Source organism: Actinia tenebrosa, unplaced genomic scaffold (assembly GCF_029948245.1).
Source record: "Actinia tenebrosa isolate PJP-AT-01 unplaced genomic scaffold, QUT_ActTen_1.0 PGA_scaffold14__42_contigs__length_11649687, whole genome shotgun sequence".
Lineage (NCBI taxonomy): Eukaryota > Metazoa > Cnidaria > Anthozoa > Actiniaria > Actiniidae > Actinia > Actinia tenebrosa.
The window spans coordinates 1,350,952-1,366,360 of NW_028292574.1; the positions used below are offsets into that span (position 1 = coordinate 1,350,952).

The 15,409-nt window shown below is 36.7% G+C and overlaps 3 protein-coding genes and 1 pseudogene across 6 annotated transcripts in view; 1 reads left to right on the plus strand and 3 right to left on the minus strand.

Annotated features, from left to right (window-relative positions):
- LOC116288963 (uncharacterized) overlaps nucleotides 1–15,409 on the minus strand; it is a 136,290-nt gene that overhangs the window by 27,550 nt on the left and 93,331 nt on the right. For all 3 annotated transcript variants that reach the window (XM_089029969.1, XM_089029968.1, XM_089029970.1), the window contains exon 3: nucleotides 2,179–2,426. In XM_089029969.1, coding sequence (XP_088886095.1) covers nucleotides 2,179–2,426 — 248 coding nt within the window. The remainder of the gene's footprint in view (nucleotides 1–2,178; nucleotides 2,427–15,409) is intronic.
- Nucleotides 7,337–8,610, plus strand: LOC148911154 (uncharacterized protein KIAA1958-like). The gene has a single exon (XM_089029857.1). The coding sequence runs from the start codon at nucleotides 7,390–7,392 to the stop codon at nucleotides 8,608–8,610; it is 1,221 nt and encodes a 406-aa protein (XP_088885983.1). The 5' UTR covers nucleotides 7,337–7,389.
- Nucleotides 9,401–12,895, minus strand: LOC148911155 (uncharacterized; annotated as a pseudogene). The gene is made up of 2 exons (XR_016119633.1): nucleotides 11,870–12,895; nucleotides 9,401–11,775 (listed from the first exon to the last, which is right to left on the minus strand). The product of XR_016119633.1 is annotated as an uncharacterized LOC148911155 (transcript).
- Nucleotides 12,588–14,594, minus strand: LOC148911156 (uncharacterized). The gene is made up of 4 exons (XM_089029858.1): nucleotides 14,178–14,594; nucleotides 13,010–13,131; nucleotides 12,652–12,906; nucleotides 12,588–12,596 (listed from the first exon to the last, which is right to left on the minus strand). Exons 1-4 carry the CDS (start codon nucleotides 14,581–14,583, stop codon nucleotides 12,588–12,590), a joined length of 792 nt encoding a protein of 263 aa, XP_088885984.1. The 5' UTR covers nucleotides 14,584–14,594.

The following is a 15,409-nucleotide window of genomic DNA, read 5'->3' on the forward strand; positions in this document are numbered from 1 at the left end:
GTTTATTTTATGCAATTTTGATTAATACAAACGGCTTTAGTGCAATGATGATTAATATTCAAACTTTCACTCTCCTGAGTGAACTTGTTTTGCATAAAATTGCAAAGCTTTTAATAGCTCGAGCCAAAAGAGAGAGAGAGAGAGAGAGAAAAGTAAAAGAAAAACTAACCACAAAGAATCACTAAGTTATCAGAGGAGAAGTGGAAGAATATGCTTCTCTTAAGTAAGAATAACCTCCGTTTATCTAGAAACTATATTCAGCCTGTTCATTAACTGAGATTTGACTGAGTTGACGCTCAATAAGGCCCCGTCCACACGTGTCCGCAAATTTTTGTGTCCGTATCCGCAAATTTTACGAAAACGGATACGTGTGGACGGTGAAAACGATTCGAATACGCTGCGTGTGGATGCATTTTCGTATCCGAAAAAAATAATTTGCGGATACAAAAATTTCCGGATACGTGTGGACGGCGCCTAACAATAACACGGTAGACTACGAATAAAGCAAAATATCCTATCCAGAGTAGCTCATGAACAATTTTTGTACCACTTTTGTCATAAGTCATATTACCGACTGTTTTGGTTTTGTTGTCCTCGGAGTGATTGATTGTTTTAGAAGGGCACATATAAATAACTAGCGAAGAACGAGTTCAGAATTGAGCTCAGCTCAACCGAAACTTCCAAAAAGAGCGATTTTAGAACTGATTTTAAACTCAACCAATTGCAAAATTTCCAATGTTTCACTTTACATCAAATTAAACCGTTTACAATATGACATTTTTTCTACTAGTGTAGAGGTATTAAAAAGTGAACACATAGTTCCCGCCTCTTGACTTTAGCGCTGTTCATAAACAACACTCGGTAGGCCAGCCAACGCTTTGGTACTCATAGCTTTGAATCCCGCGAGTCTATTACCCATAATGCACCCGATATAGTTATATACTATATACTTGGTTGGATCAGAATTTCTGCATATCGCTGTATATATATATATATATATATATATATATATATACACCTAACCAAAAAATTCTTAAATTTTATATATATAATTATTCGAGACTATAGAATTGATCAGCTAAGTCTAGAAAACAATAACAGTAACCCCAATGCGTGACTTATTATTGTTCCGCGCTCGCGATTTTCGACGAGAAAAAGCCACTTTGATATCCTCTTACTCGTCAGTTAGTTTGGTCACCCCCCAATTTTTTTTTTTTTTTTTTTGGCACGTCGAATTTGCTCATCGAATTTCTATGTTGCTATTATTTTGACCACATTTCTGGGAAGAGCGGGTGGCGTAGTAGTGAGATCCAGTAGGGCGCTACCATTGTGATCCGGGTTCGAGTCACGCCGTGCTTAGTATGTGAGTAGAGTGTGTTTGTTGGTTCTCTCCTGTGCTTCGAGGGTTTTTCTCCAAGGGTTCTACGGTTTTTACCTCCCTCCACGAAAATTTGATCTATAGGCAGAGTACAAACACTAATAAATCACCATTTAATAGTAAATAGCACTAATTAAACATTATCAAACTCATTAATAATTCATGAAGAAAACACAACAGAAATCACGACCGTGAAGAGTGTTGTAAATCTGATACAAAACTGTGCTCATTTGCATAAACTTAAGTTGGATTTTCTTGGCCAAATTCACTTTAATTTTGAAAATTTTAGTGAAAAACAAAGGAACTAACCTAGGCGTTTGATAAGTCATATACAGTATTCGTGTCCGTGTTGTATCAGATATACAATCACTCGGCTGCGCCTCGTGGTTGTATATCTGATACAACACGTCCACTCATACTGTATATATTACAAAGAAAACAATAAAATTAGCATAAAATATCACTATTTAGTGATATTTATGTTGCACACTTTTAGTGTTTGCATTCTAGCATTATCAAGTGCAGGTTGTAAATCCTGTAAGGCTTTCCTTCCACCATGGAGTTGTAAATCAAATACTTATTTTAGATCTTTGAAAGTTTGAGGGGGAAGGGGGAAGCATTGGAAACGCTTTTGCCCGCGAACTTCCTTAAAATATCAAGCAGGACTTTTAATTTGGAAACTAATAATAATTAAACAAAATATTCAATAAAAAAATGCTCTAGAATTAATGCCAACCTTTTCATTGGAGATTAACTCATATTAAATTGATTATTTCCACATCGATATTTAAATAACATACCTGTATCTTCATCCGTGATGGTTATTGCCAATGTCCTTTGGTTCTCTTTATATTGGACGAGATTTTCATAACCACGGAACATCGTTATGTTTAGGAAATATACTTTTCCAAACTCCAAAATGCTGTTGTCCAATACACTGGCATTTAAACATTTTGTCTTTATTGTTTTTGTCAAACTAAATCTATCCAACGTAAAGTTTCCAACGGAAGTAACAGGATCCTCTTTATTGGGGTTCGTTGTGTGCACTCTGTGTAGAACGAAAAAGGTAGAAAACAACAATAACAACAGCAGCAGCAGCAGCAGCAACAACAACAACAACAACAACAGACAGATAAGGGGTTGGAGGGGGCGGGGGGACTCTGGGATAAAAGTATCGAGTATTCTTGTGGGATATTTTCAAAAATAGCCCTAAAAGATGACTTCGGTGGCCGCCTACTATAGAAAAGAATTCATGACAAAGTGTTTGCAATTGCACCACGACCCAAATTTAATACTGATTTTGAATCTGGAAAGAAATAAGGGGTGTCCGGAGGTCGTTTTCGATAATATTCACGATTAAGAGGCAGTCAACTTAAGGATCGAGCAAAGCTGGAAAAGACCCAAAAATCGCCCTACCAGTCACTGAAATTGTCTTTGGAACTTGGGTGAACACATATTAGTATATTTTCTTTTCTAGATTTACTTTTAGGTCTAGTTTAGCAGCTTTTTATACTGAGCTAACCTAGCATCTTGTGAGCTGAATTATCAATGGGGTTAACTGTTAAGGTGGAATGAACCAAACTAATTCAGAGCGAATTTTGGACAATTTTATTCTCGCTCGCTTGGCAAAACTAGAGCGTCAATTTAACTGGATTTTTCATATAATGTGCTTGGATTATCCTAAATATTAACCGTGTATTTTATTTTAAGATTTTAAAAGTGTTTAGCCTATTATGGCCCAAAATCAAACAAGGTTATTCTAATTTTTTGGCTTTTTTTCTCCTCATCCTCAGGCACGATTGTTCTGAAATTTTCGGAATCTTATCATCTAGTATTAATGCAGCCTGTCGTATAAATTTTTATGGAAAGTCTTGGGCAGAAAAAAAGGTATGACGCCGCTTGAAAATTTGATCCAAAATTTGAAGCATATGAAACATCGCGCTTTTAGAAACATTACCATGCATTGAATGGATTGTCTTGAAGTTTGCATATATCTAATTCCAAGTAATGCGAATGACCCTTACGAAAAATCAGCATTAAATCTTAAAAACTCATGGAATAAATCTTTGGAACTGTTTACCTATTAAGCTAAAGTCCATGCCTAGGTGTTTTAGGTTATACATTTGTTTAAATAAAAAATATATATCAGGGTGTTTTTGACTCGACTTATACGAGTGATTTGAGAGAATCATAAAATACACTCGCAACCTTATTTCATGATATATATATCCTTCTCACTATTATTTGCCGATAGTGATTGGAAGGAAGGTAGGAGGAAGGAATGCGGTGAAAGTAAATTCCGAAAATTATATCAGTGATAATAGGAAAATTTGGGAATTAGCGCTACACTTTTTTAGGTTTAATAAATGGCGATAAAATCAAAGATATATGCTTAGGAGGCCATCTATATAATTCACCTACAGTAACTTTCCCGTCATCCACCAAGCCCCCCTCGATGTACCCGCTTTCGGCGGGTGTTAGCTACCCCAATCAGAATTACGCTCCGCGGTCCCTCATTATCTCATCATATCATGGAATGGAAGGAGCAAAGTTTTAAAAGAAGGAAACTTGAAGAGCGAGATTTTTAAATAAAAAGAAGTTTAAATAGATTAGATAGGCCTTTTAGATTTTGTTTGATTTGTGACTTTTACGACTTTCACTAGACTAACATTTTTATGATCCCACGACTGTTATCGTTGAAGCCTAAATTTGGATGTAGCAATTTACACAGAGCTTTATACCTTTAAGAGTGAATGTCAGTAAAAATCAAACAAAATTTGAAAATTCGCGGACACGGCCAAAAAATCGATTCGGCTTACATTTTGCCTATTGATAGGACTGGATGAGTAGGTGAAGGAAATGGGAGGGATTTGATCAAATATCTATTATTTTGAGAAATTACGAGCAAAAACGATTTCAGCCTGACTTTCGCTCAATCCGACCCACGCGACCTCGGTATTTAGGCGTTTTATAAGTGTTCTGTACAAACGCTAAAACAAAAGCAAATTTATTGATTGATCGTATCTATGTTAATTGGACCTAGTACAATCAAGATGTAGTAATTTCAACGGATATGAATTATTTTTGAGAAGAACGGAGGCCTTTCAAAATGACGACATGCATAGGGTGATAAATTCACCTGTAAACCACCTATCATTCGAGCAAAGAATAATGTACGTGGTATTTCATCAAAACTCTCAATATTTTCACCAGATATCCTCGAAAGGAAGTTCTTTAAGCTACGTAAAAAAAATTCTGGGCTCTTTTTGATTTTGGCAGCATAAGCGCCCTTTAAGTTTCGCAAATATTGAGTCTTACTCCACACACTGAAATCGACAACAAACTGCATGCGCGAAAGAGGAAGTCAATTTTTTTTTTCTAGACCGAAAAAATACTCAAAAGTACTTCTTCATACCTTAAAACGATTCCTTGGTATGTCTAACTATTTTATATTTAATTAGTTAAAATATTTTGGGAGTCAAACTGGAGTTTGAAATCCGCGCGCGGCTCGACTTTTCGGGCCATAATTACGATAGTTAACTAAGTATGCTCTGAAAAAGATATACGATTTGTAGAAAACTGGCGCCCAATTAGCCTGATAAATGTTGATGCCAAAGTTTGTAGTAAGGTTTTATGCAATAGGATGTCTGATTAAATGCACAGATTAATACATCCCAACCAGGCAGCATTTGTGAAAGGGAGAAATATTGATGATCCATTGAGATTTATAGCTGATCTTTTTGATTATTTAGAAGGAAATGACGATTGTCCATATATTCTCTTTGCGGCAGATTTTCAGAAAGCCTTTGATTCTGTTGAGCATAACTTTATCTTTGCTGTTCTTCGATCTTTTGGCTTTGGAGATGGTTTCGTTAGATGGATCAAAACACTCCTTACTAATTCTAAAAGTTGTATTATCAATAATGGAGAAGTTTCCGATTTTTTTGAGCTATAACGAGGAACCAAACAGGGAGATCCAATATCCCCATATTTGTTTATTTTGACAATTGAAATACTGGCCCAGATAATTCGTAATAACGAAGATATAAAAGGTCTACGGATTGATGAAAACGAGTAAGAGACTAAGCTGGTTTTGTTTGCGGACGATACAACGTTCTGTCTAAAAGACAAAAGTTCATTAGAAAAAGTCTTAGAATGTCTAGAACTATTTCAAACTTATTCGTCCTTACAACTTAACTATGAAAAGTCTGAAGGTGGCTGGGATGGTGCTAGAAATAAAGAATTAAATGAAACGAGAATTACAAAAAAAATAGATTTTCACGCTAGTGGAGTTGAATTCTCCGAATATATTTCTCTCGCATAATAAGGCGCTTATGCGTAATAATAACTTTGATAGGGTGTTTGGAAAATTTAAATCCGTTTTGACAATATGGAAAATGAGAAATCTCACATTGTTTGGAAAAGTTCAAGTAATCCGATCGCTAGCCATTTCACTACTGTTATACGTTTCCTCAAAGATCGCTGTACCTCGCACATTTATAGCTAGTGTAGATAAGGAAATAACCAACTTTATTTGGAACGGTAGGAAACCAAAAATCAAATACACAACTCTAATTGGAGATTTTCTTGAAGGAGGACTTAGATTGCCCGATTTAGAAACTATGATTAAAACGAACCGTGTAGGATGGGTATTAAAACTGTTGCATGATAAAAAAAACATATACTGGAAGTGTTTTGCGGAAAAATATTTTGAATCCATTGGAGGACTGCAAGTCCTAAGAGAAAATTTTGACTCATCTCGGGTAAAAGTCCATAACTTTCCTGAATTCTATAGGGAAATCTTAGACAGTTGGAGTCAAGTTAGCGAATATAAGGTTGAAACTGTTGAAGAAATTCTTCATCAACCAATCTGGCTAAACAAATATGTACATTTAGATTCAAGTTATTTTAATGTCAGAAATATTGTAAAGAAAAGTATAGTAGATATTAGTGATGTTTGGGACTTTCAAGATGGTTTTCAATGGGAATCTGTTAATGCAAAAGGAAAGTGGTGTGATTCGGAATATTTTGCGTGGAGAAGTATAGTTATGGCATTGCTAGATATCTGGAAATTAAAACTAAAGAGTACATCGCTTCCTTACTGTTTACAGGAGAGTAATAAAGGAATAAAAATTTGTAATACTCACACACCTCTTTCCAAACTTACAACAAAGATGATCTATTGGGAAATAATTAGAAATAAGTTTAAAATACCAACGGCACAGACGTACATATCCAATAAGTTGAGCATACCGAACATTGAGTGGTTAAAGGTTTATCAGAGTGTGTTTATGATTACCAATGAAATCAGGTTACGAGCATTCCAGTATAACATTTTATATAAAATTTTAAATAACTGTCTTTCTCTTAATAAAGACCTCTATAAGTTTAGAATATTAGAATCGCCAAATTGTTCCTTTTGTCACAAGTCTATAGAGACATTAGAGCATTTCTTTGTGGAATGCAAATATTCAAACACACTGTTTTCTAAGATAAAAGATTGGTTAAAAAAAGCGTATATGACATTACCTGAATTGAATTTAAAAAACGTAATATTAGGAGGACGTAAAAATGTAATGGAGGAATTTCTTTTTCTATTATATAAATATGTATTATATAATGCTAGAATTAGAGGCTCTAGGCCCAATATTATTGTATTTCAAATGAACATTTTAGAATATGAAAAAATATAAAGAAGAATTGCCAGAAAAAAATGTAAGTTGCACTCTCATGTAAATAAATATCAAAATCTTCAAGAACTATTATCTGAATTAAGACAAGTAAGCCCGTAGCACCATCTGTAACCACTATTTGTAATTATTATACATTTTACTAAGTACCTCAATTCTGATTGGTCGAGAGCCCTCAGCCAATCCCTGATATCGTGTGAACTCGACATGATAAATGTATTATCTGTAGGTTTTCCTACAGATAATACATTTATGATGTCAAGTTCATTCAAGGTCACGCTGTGGTAGCTTTGCCAAGGGCATTGAGATCTATCCATCGAGATGGCATCCTCACGCTTTGCTTCGCTTTCCGAAGAAGAAATAAATAATCTCTTAGAAGAAAAAGATTCAAAAAATACGAAAAGGTCGACAAAAGGGAGCGTAAAAGTCTTCAGCGAATACCTAAAGGAGAAAAAACTTCAAGAACCAAAGGAGAAGAAATCGTTAGCCGAAATGTTGAAGTCATTTTACGCAGAAGCAAGAAAAAGCAACGGCGATTTATATTCCAAAAGCTCTCTCCACAGCTTAAGGTTTGGACTCAATAGACACTTCAAAAATACCCAAGGAACTGACATCATAAACGATCCAGAATTTGGTGAGGCAAATAAAGTTTTTCTAGCACAGTGTGTTGATCTTAAAAAACAAGGACTCGGCAAAATTCAACACAAACCTCCAATCCTCGAAAATGACCTTAAAAAACTCTATGAGTGTGGAGTTTTTGGCTTACAAGACCCAAGAACACTGCAAAACAAAGTATTTTTTGAGATAATGCTGTTTTTCTGCCGCCGTGGTCGTCAAAACCTCAGAGAGTTAAAAATTTCAGACTTCTCATTCAGCGTAGACGACAAAGGATCTCGATATATGTATAAAGCTGGCGACGAGCTGACAAAAAACAGGAGAGAGGACGACGACGGTTTAGAAGGAGGAATTATGTATGAAAAACCCGGACCGAACTGTCCTGTTGCCTCGTTAGAACTTTATATTAAACACTTAAATCCAAAGAACCAGTTTTTGTTCCAAAGACCGAAGAAAAACGCAAGAATTGGTGTTGACGAGATTTGTTATGACAACATGGTAGTTGGTGAACGGATGCTTGGAGAGAAAATGAAGGTTATCTCTCAAGAAGCAAAACTTTCAAAGCTGTATACCAATCACTCTATTAGAGCTACATCTCTAACCATCCTGGATAGGGCTGGTTTTGAAGCACGCCACATCATGTCGGTAAGTGGTCATAAAAGCGAGAGCAGCCTGAGGAGCTACTGTCAAACAGACATAAACACAAAAAGAAGAATGTCAGAAACCATCACTGCTGCATCACTTGGAACTGACTCTACGAGTGTAGATACTAGCATAGCTGTAAGTAGCGAAACTCTTAACTTATCGCCTACATTTACTCTTTCACAAGAAGAATTTTTGATGGGAGAATTTAGTGTTAGCAACTCCTACTCAGAAATTTCAAAAAACTATAATTTTGTGAATTGTAACGTCACTTTCAATAGCTAGAGCTAAAGTTGTTTTTTCCTTAGCTTCCTTTTTACGAGAATGTCATTTCTTGTTTACTTCTGATACTTTAATAAGATTTTTAAGGCCATTCACTTTGGCATCTGAATTATTATAGGTTTCATTCACTCCGGCGACATTTTTGTTGTTGTTGTCGTATCCTTTAGGCTTACATAACTTATAAATTTCTCAGTTTACATAACGTTTTTATTCAGAATTTGTATTTATCTTCAGTATTATGTACAAAAACAATTATTTAAGAAATCTTTATTAACTTATTTTCATATATTTTGTGAAGAATTATTGAAATATTTTCAAATAAAAATTTTGCGTTTTTCACGCGACATCATGGCGTTCATATTTCATGTCTCTATAATTTAATGTTTATGTTAATGTTTTTCCAGTATACAAAATGTATAATAAAGCAATTATTGAATTCGGTTATCGCATGATATCGTAAATTATCAAAACCTCGGCTGTGTTATCTGCCTCAGCCTTCGGCTTCGGCAGATAACACAGACTCGGTCTTGATAATTTACGATATCATGCTCAACCTCATCCAATAATTGCTTATTATTTGTATTATTTGTTATGTGTACTCATGATTTATGTTTGTTAATAAATAAAATAATATTAAAAAAGAAAAAAAACAACTAAGTATGCTTTGGTGTATCGTAAGGTTCTGAAATGTCACATCGCTTGTGCTACAATACTAAATGAAAATAATTTATATTCAAACGTTAAGTCAAAAGTAAAAGCAACTTTTAACGAATATTATTTCAGTGTCGTTTGAAGGAACTTTGCCGAGAACTTTCACCATACGACTTTTGATAAAATGCCAGTAATAATAACTTGTAGATTTCCAATGACCTTCATGAATATTTGAATTAAAATTTCTTTTAACGTATTTATTCAGTATTCAGTACAGTATTCTTCCTGATTCCGTGGTTTTATGCAGACCTTTTTGGTGTCTTGATTCAGTATGATTAAGCCGCTTCATAATCCACTCTTCACGAACTCCCGACTTTTTATACGCCGTCGAGCATAGAACACTATTGTGCGGATTGAATAGAATGCAGACTTTACGCAGTACATGAACAACAGTTTTTGACAATATTGTTTATTCGTTCAATGTAGGGCTTTTTCCTTCTTTGGGAAAGGTCTTCAACATCTTCTCCAAGCTCGATGCAAACGTTCCTCAACTCCTCTACACATAGTTTTAATAACTTGTTCTTCTAAACCATTTCACAAATATTGAAATCGAAGCAAATAATCGGGTGACTTAACTGCACCGCCATCATTACATTGGCACACAAGGTGGAAAATTGTGTTTCAGTTTCTGCTGCATATATATCTTCATCGTCATTTTCCATTACAACTGGGCAATTGAGACGCTTCTTTGCAGAGAGGCGACTAAAGAAACCGGATATTTGCTGTTTAGTAAGCACTTCATCTGGGGGAAATAATCGGGCTCCGTCGGTACGTCGGGTTACAGCCATTGCCTTGGAAACTTCTTGGGGGTCTACTTTTCTTCCGCTGACTCCTCCTATTTGAAACTGCTCAGTTAAGAAGGCAGTCTGCTTTGATGTGAAACACTTCTTTTTCTTCGCAGACTTGAGGGCCCAGCCCATTGGAAGAGCAGTTAAATCTTCCTTCCCACCAACCGCTTCACATTGAACGTCTGGAACTCGAGTAGCTCCCTCTGTCAGTTTAAAGGCGTATTCTTTAATTGCTTTATCGTATAGGGTTTCGTGCTCAGGCATTCGTTTGCCTTCCTGTATCAAGATGATTTTGAAGAGAAGAAAATCTGCTGTATGCTTTTATACAACCTTCTTCTGGACACGTAAATAACATGGCTTCATCATTATCATCATCATCATCATCCTCATCATCATCTAATTATTCTCCTTCTTTTACTTCTTCTTCTTCTTCTTCTTCTTCTTCTTCTTCTTCTTCTTCTTCTTCTTCTTCTTCTTCTTCTTCTACCTCATATTCTTCTTCCTTCTCTTCTTCTTCTGCTTCTTCCTTTTCTCCTTCTCCCTCATTTTCACCAAACTGAATTGCATTTGAAGTTTTCTTGGTGTATCGGTGTCTAACAACTCGAAAGGCGGGGTCAGATGCCAAAGTTGTTGAATTCAGGGTTTCTAAAGCACCGAGTTTTTCAGTAGATACGCCAAAGGTATCCCAAGGCACTAATCGGCCTGGACCAACATTGAATGCTCTCCATACTCGAATACCATTCATTTCGTATTCAAAGTTATTTAGCAGGCATATACCATCCCACTTCAATGAAAGTGTGCTAGCAGTTGTAGCAGCAACATGGGTGGCCTTAACTCCAGTTAGTCCTTGTCCTGATTCAATACCAGTTTTGAGCTGTAAAGCGTTGTTTACATCATGGCCTTCATTTACATACCTTCCAATGGCCCCCTTAATTGTGGCTGCTTGGCGGTCGCACACCCCCTTTCCTCCCTGGGGATCCGAAAAGTCATTCCTTATTATAGTCACGCCAGCAAGATCACCAGCCAGCTTAGCAGATACAATGGAATTTCCGCTATGATAACAGCCAGCGTTGTCCTGTTTATAGTACGCTTTTTCCAGGTAAGGCATTTCCTTTTTCAGCAAACGAAGACAATCTACCATTATGCCAGACACCGTGCTGCTGTCTTGTGTACAGCTTTGAAACACATGAACAATGGTTGTAGACTCAAGGTGCTTGTTATCTTGTGACTTCCGAACAGCAACCGTAATGTGCCATGGGAGACCACGCTTGGCAAACCAGTCAGACTGGGCTTCTCTGAATTTCCGTGGTATATACTTCATTGCCCAGTCTTGTACCAAGAGCACAGATTTGTTATCAAGTTTGTTTAGGACGGAATGCTTTGCCTCATCTTGATGGACAGATCGCAATAGATGGGATTTCCAGGACAAGATAGCATCTTTAGCGCGTTGGAGCACATACACCATGTCACGTTTCTCCTCTCCATCACTACATGATGTAGTGGCGCATTCATTTTCCAAGATGCGAAATACGTTTTTCAACTGAGAGCATTGCGCACATGAATCAAGGTGGAGATGGTCACAATCGCCTTTGAAGTCTGCGTCGTTCGGGTCACTAAGCGCATAAACGCGACAATGATCTGAAATGGTCGACGATTCAGCAACATGCAACTAAAAAAAGAGATTAAACGGATCAATTGATTAAATTAAGGTTTCAGTAAATTTACACAGGCAACGAATGTTACTCTATTCGGTAAATGCCAACCTTATAATCACCCTTCAGGTACTGTTGTGATGATCGTAATTGTTGCTTGATGTCTCTGCCCCAAATTTTAGTTTTTCCACAATCGATTAGTTTGTCAACAAGGCTGTCAAGCTCGTCAAAGGCGTCACTTCCCTGTGCTGAAAAATTATCAAGTCCTTGGAGAGATGTACGAGTAGAAGCAGAACAAACGGTCAAAACTCTCTGTAGTGTTCGCTTGCTCATGGGCTTAAAGGCTGTTTCCTTACAGTATTGCTCATACTGCTGCACAACACGTTCTGGTATCATTGTCCTGATGACGTTGGGAGTTTTGACGATCTCACCAGTAGATAATTTTAGAAGCCTTTCTCCAAAAGGAACATCCTGGATAGCGTGAGGGCTTGTAATAAAAAAAAAACAAAATGCTCTAACTGAGACGGATCAATTCTCATTCTTTTCTTTTCCCAACTTGGAAGCGGTGCTGCTCGGCCATGTAACAGTCTGTGCCGACGAGCTATGTTGTAACGATATCGGGTCAGCTTAGGAATATGTTGCTTAAGGTCTTTGAAGGTAATTTTGTCAGCCATCATCGACAGAATTTGTCGCCGCGTGCTCCAATGCTGTGCTATTGCATAACTTTCAGCATAGGCTTCGAGCAGTTCTAGTTCTTTATCACCTTTGGGTGCGATTTCTTCTTCATCTTTGCCCACATTGTTATTTTCATGCAACGCCCTCCAAAGGCTTATGGAATCTTCCGGAGTAAGGACATCTAACACAGCAGAAATACATTGCTTCGCTTTTCTTACGTAGCGTCGCTTCGTTCTTTCATGGGATTTATTCCAGGGTACTGATAGGGAAACGCGAATTGGACTTATATCTCGAAGCTGTAAAAAACCATTGAGCTGTCGACGGGGCTCATCATCATCATCATCATTATCATCATCGTCACATTTAGAAGCTTCGACGCTTTCAGCTAACTCTTCCTCTTCTTCTCGAGAAGGCACATATACGCTTTCTCTTCTACACTTTGGAGTAATTGGTGAATCTGGTGTTACACGAGTCTGTGAAACAAAGCAATTCCAAATCAGTGTGATAACAAATAAGAAAAAACATTCGAATAAATAACGTAATTCAAGAGTGAAAATCGAAATCTTTCTCACTCACCAGTTTCAGGGATTCCATATTAGTTGTCATTTCTTCTATATACTCCGTCACTTCTACCTCAGACTTTTCTAACTCTTCAGTCTGTAGTTTATCCAGCCACATACGGCATTTTGGACAAATTCCTATCAACAACACGTAGGGGAATATACCTAAGCAAATTTATAACCGACTTCTACGGATCTTGCATGCGCAAATCTTCATGAAAAGCCACGTGACTGGACGGATTTTTAAAGTCAGAACAAAGAACCGTATGTCCGGCCCAGTATGGGCCTTTTTCACGCGGCAACCATGTTGGTTTACACAATAGATTCCACTACGCGTATTCTGGCATTCAGAATAAATTTATGCGAATGAAACAAGATTTTTATTCTCATAAGAATAAACATGGCTGCCGTGTGATAAAGGTCCTTAGTACCCGGGTCTTATAGTTTGGTAACCACTAGCTGTTATTACAGTTGACCCCACAATGAGAGAACCTTATTTGTTTTAAGGATCATTCAAGCGAGACTACTTGGCCGATACAATGCATAATGAGTCATTGCAACCGTAATGACAGCTATTGACTGTGTGGGAGAGCTGAGACAATAGACCTTTTTTTTTGCAACAACAAGTCACGTGACCTACCCCCATTAAATGAACAGTTGTGTCAAAATCAACATCAGAAATGAAAAGAGCACTTCGATATTATTAAAAGGGCAAAAGCTTTAGCTCATAACGATGACTATAGGAGAAATGGCATTAAATTGCCATTTCTCCTGTGTTACATGTTATAAGCTGAAACTTTGCCATCTTGCTAATATTGAGGTGTTTTTTCCATTGCTGATGTTTATTTTGACTCAACGTCTCTTTTAACGGGAGTTAGGGTCACGTGACCTGTTGTTGCAAAAGGCCTATTGAAAACTAAATAAATAAATAAAATTACCATCAAATAATTTAAAACTTCCAAAGTCTCAACAATCACAAATTTATTAATTGATATTCTTATGAGCATGACATGCACAAACATATTGGGAGATACCCCTATCATGAACACTTAGTAACTCATTAACCATTGACTTAAATCAGTATATACCATCGCCTAACAAGCCAACACTATAAGAGGAGTAAAAATTTCATAACAGCAACAAATTATAACATCTCATAAATAAATTAGTTTTTCATTGCTTACCAGAACCAACAGGGATAAGCTCGTTTGTTATCTCCATTATTTTGCGAGACTGAAAGAAATTGATTCCCCTTTGTGCCAATGGAGCACGTCTTGAATCTCTTGCGTGTTTGGAAATCGAGGGGGGCATACAGCATGACTTCCTTGTCCTTCTCCAACCAATTCCTAGCCTTGATTGATGCGATGGGCATATAGTCATCTCTTGAGTGTTTGAACGCGATGAATTGAAAATTCCACATCGAGCAAGTATGAGGTCCACCTCAGTCTCTAGACCGAAAAAATCGAGCGATTTCTTATGATTCGCTATTTCTTTACAGCAAGACACTAATGGAATTACGGTTTCAGCTTTTCTCGCACGATTTTCTGCGCCGCATTCTCCTCCGCATATGATCTTGAAGGAACACGACATCTTGTTTGTAAGACGACGAACGTGAACGTAATCAGGGGGAATTTTAATTTAAATATTCATGAAGGTCATTGGAAATCTACAAGTTATTATTACTGGCATTTTATCAAAAGTCGTATGGTGAAAGTTCTCGGCAAAGTTCCTTCAAACGACACTGAAATAATATTCGTTAAAAGTTGCTTTTACTTTTGACTTAACGTTTGAATATAAATTATTTTCATTTAGTATTATAGCACAAGCGATGTGCCATTTCAGAACCTTACGATACACCAAAGCATACTTAGTTAACTATCGTAATTATGGCCCGAAAAGTCGAGCCGCGCGCGGATTTCAAACTCCAGTTTGACTCCCAAAATATTTTAACTAATTAAATATAAAATAGCTAGACATACCAAGGAATTGTTTTAAGATATGAAGAAGTACTTTTGAATATTTTTTCGGTCTAGAAAAAAAAAAAAAAAAAAAAATTGACTTCCTCTTTCGCGCATGCAGTTTGTTGTCGATTTCAGTGTGTGGAGTAAGACTCAATATTTGCGAAACTTAAAGGGCGCTTATGCTGCCAAAATCAAAAAGAGCCCAGATTTTTTTTTACGTAGCTTAAAGAACTTCCTTTCGAGGATATCTGGTGAAAATATTGAGAGTTTTGATGAAATACCACGTACATTATTCTTTGCTCGAATGATAGGTGGTTTACAGGTAAATTTATCACCCTATGCATGTCGTCATTTTGAAAGGCCTCCGTTCTTCTCAAAAATAATTCATATCCGTTGAAATTACTACATCTTGATTGTACTAGGTCCAATTAACATAGATACGATCAATCAATAAA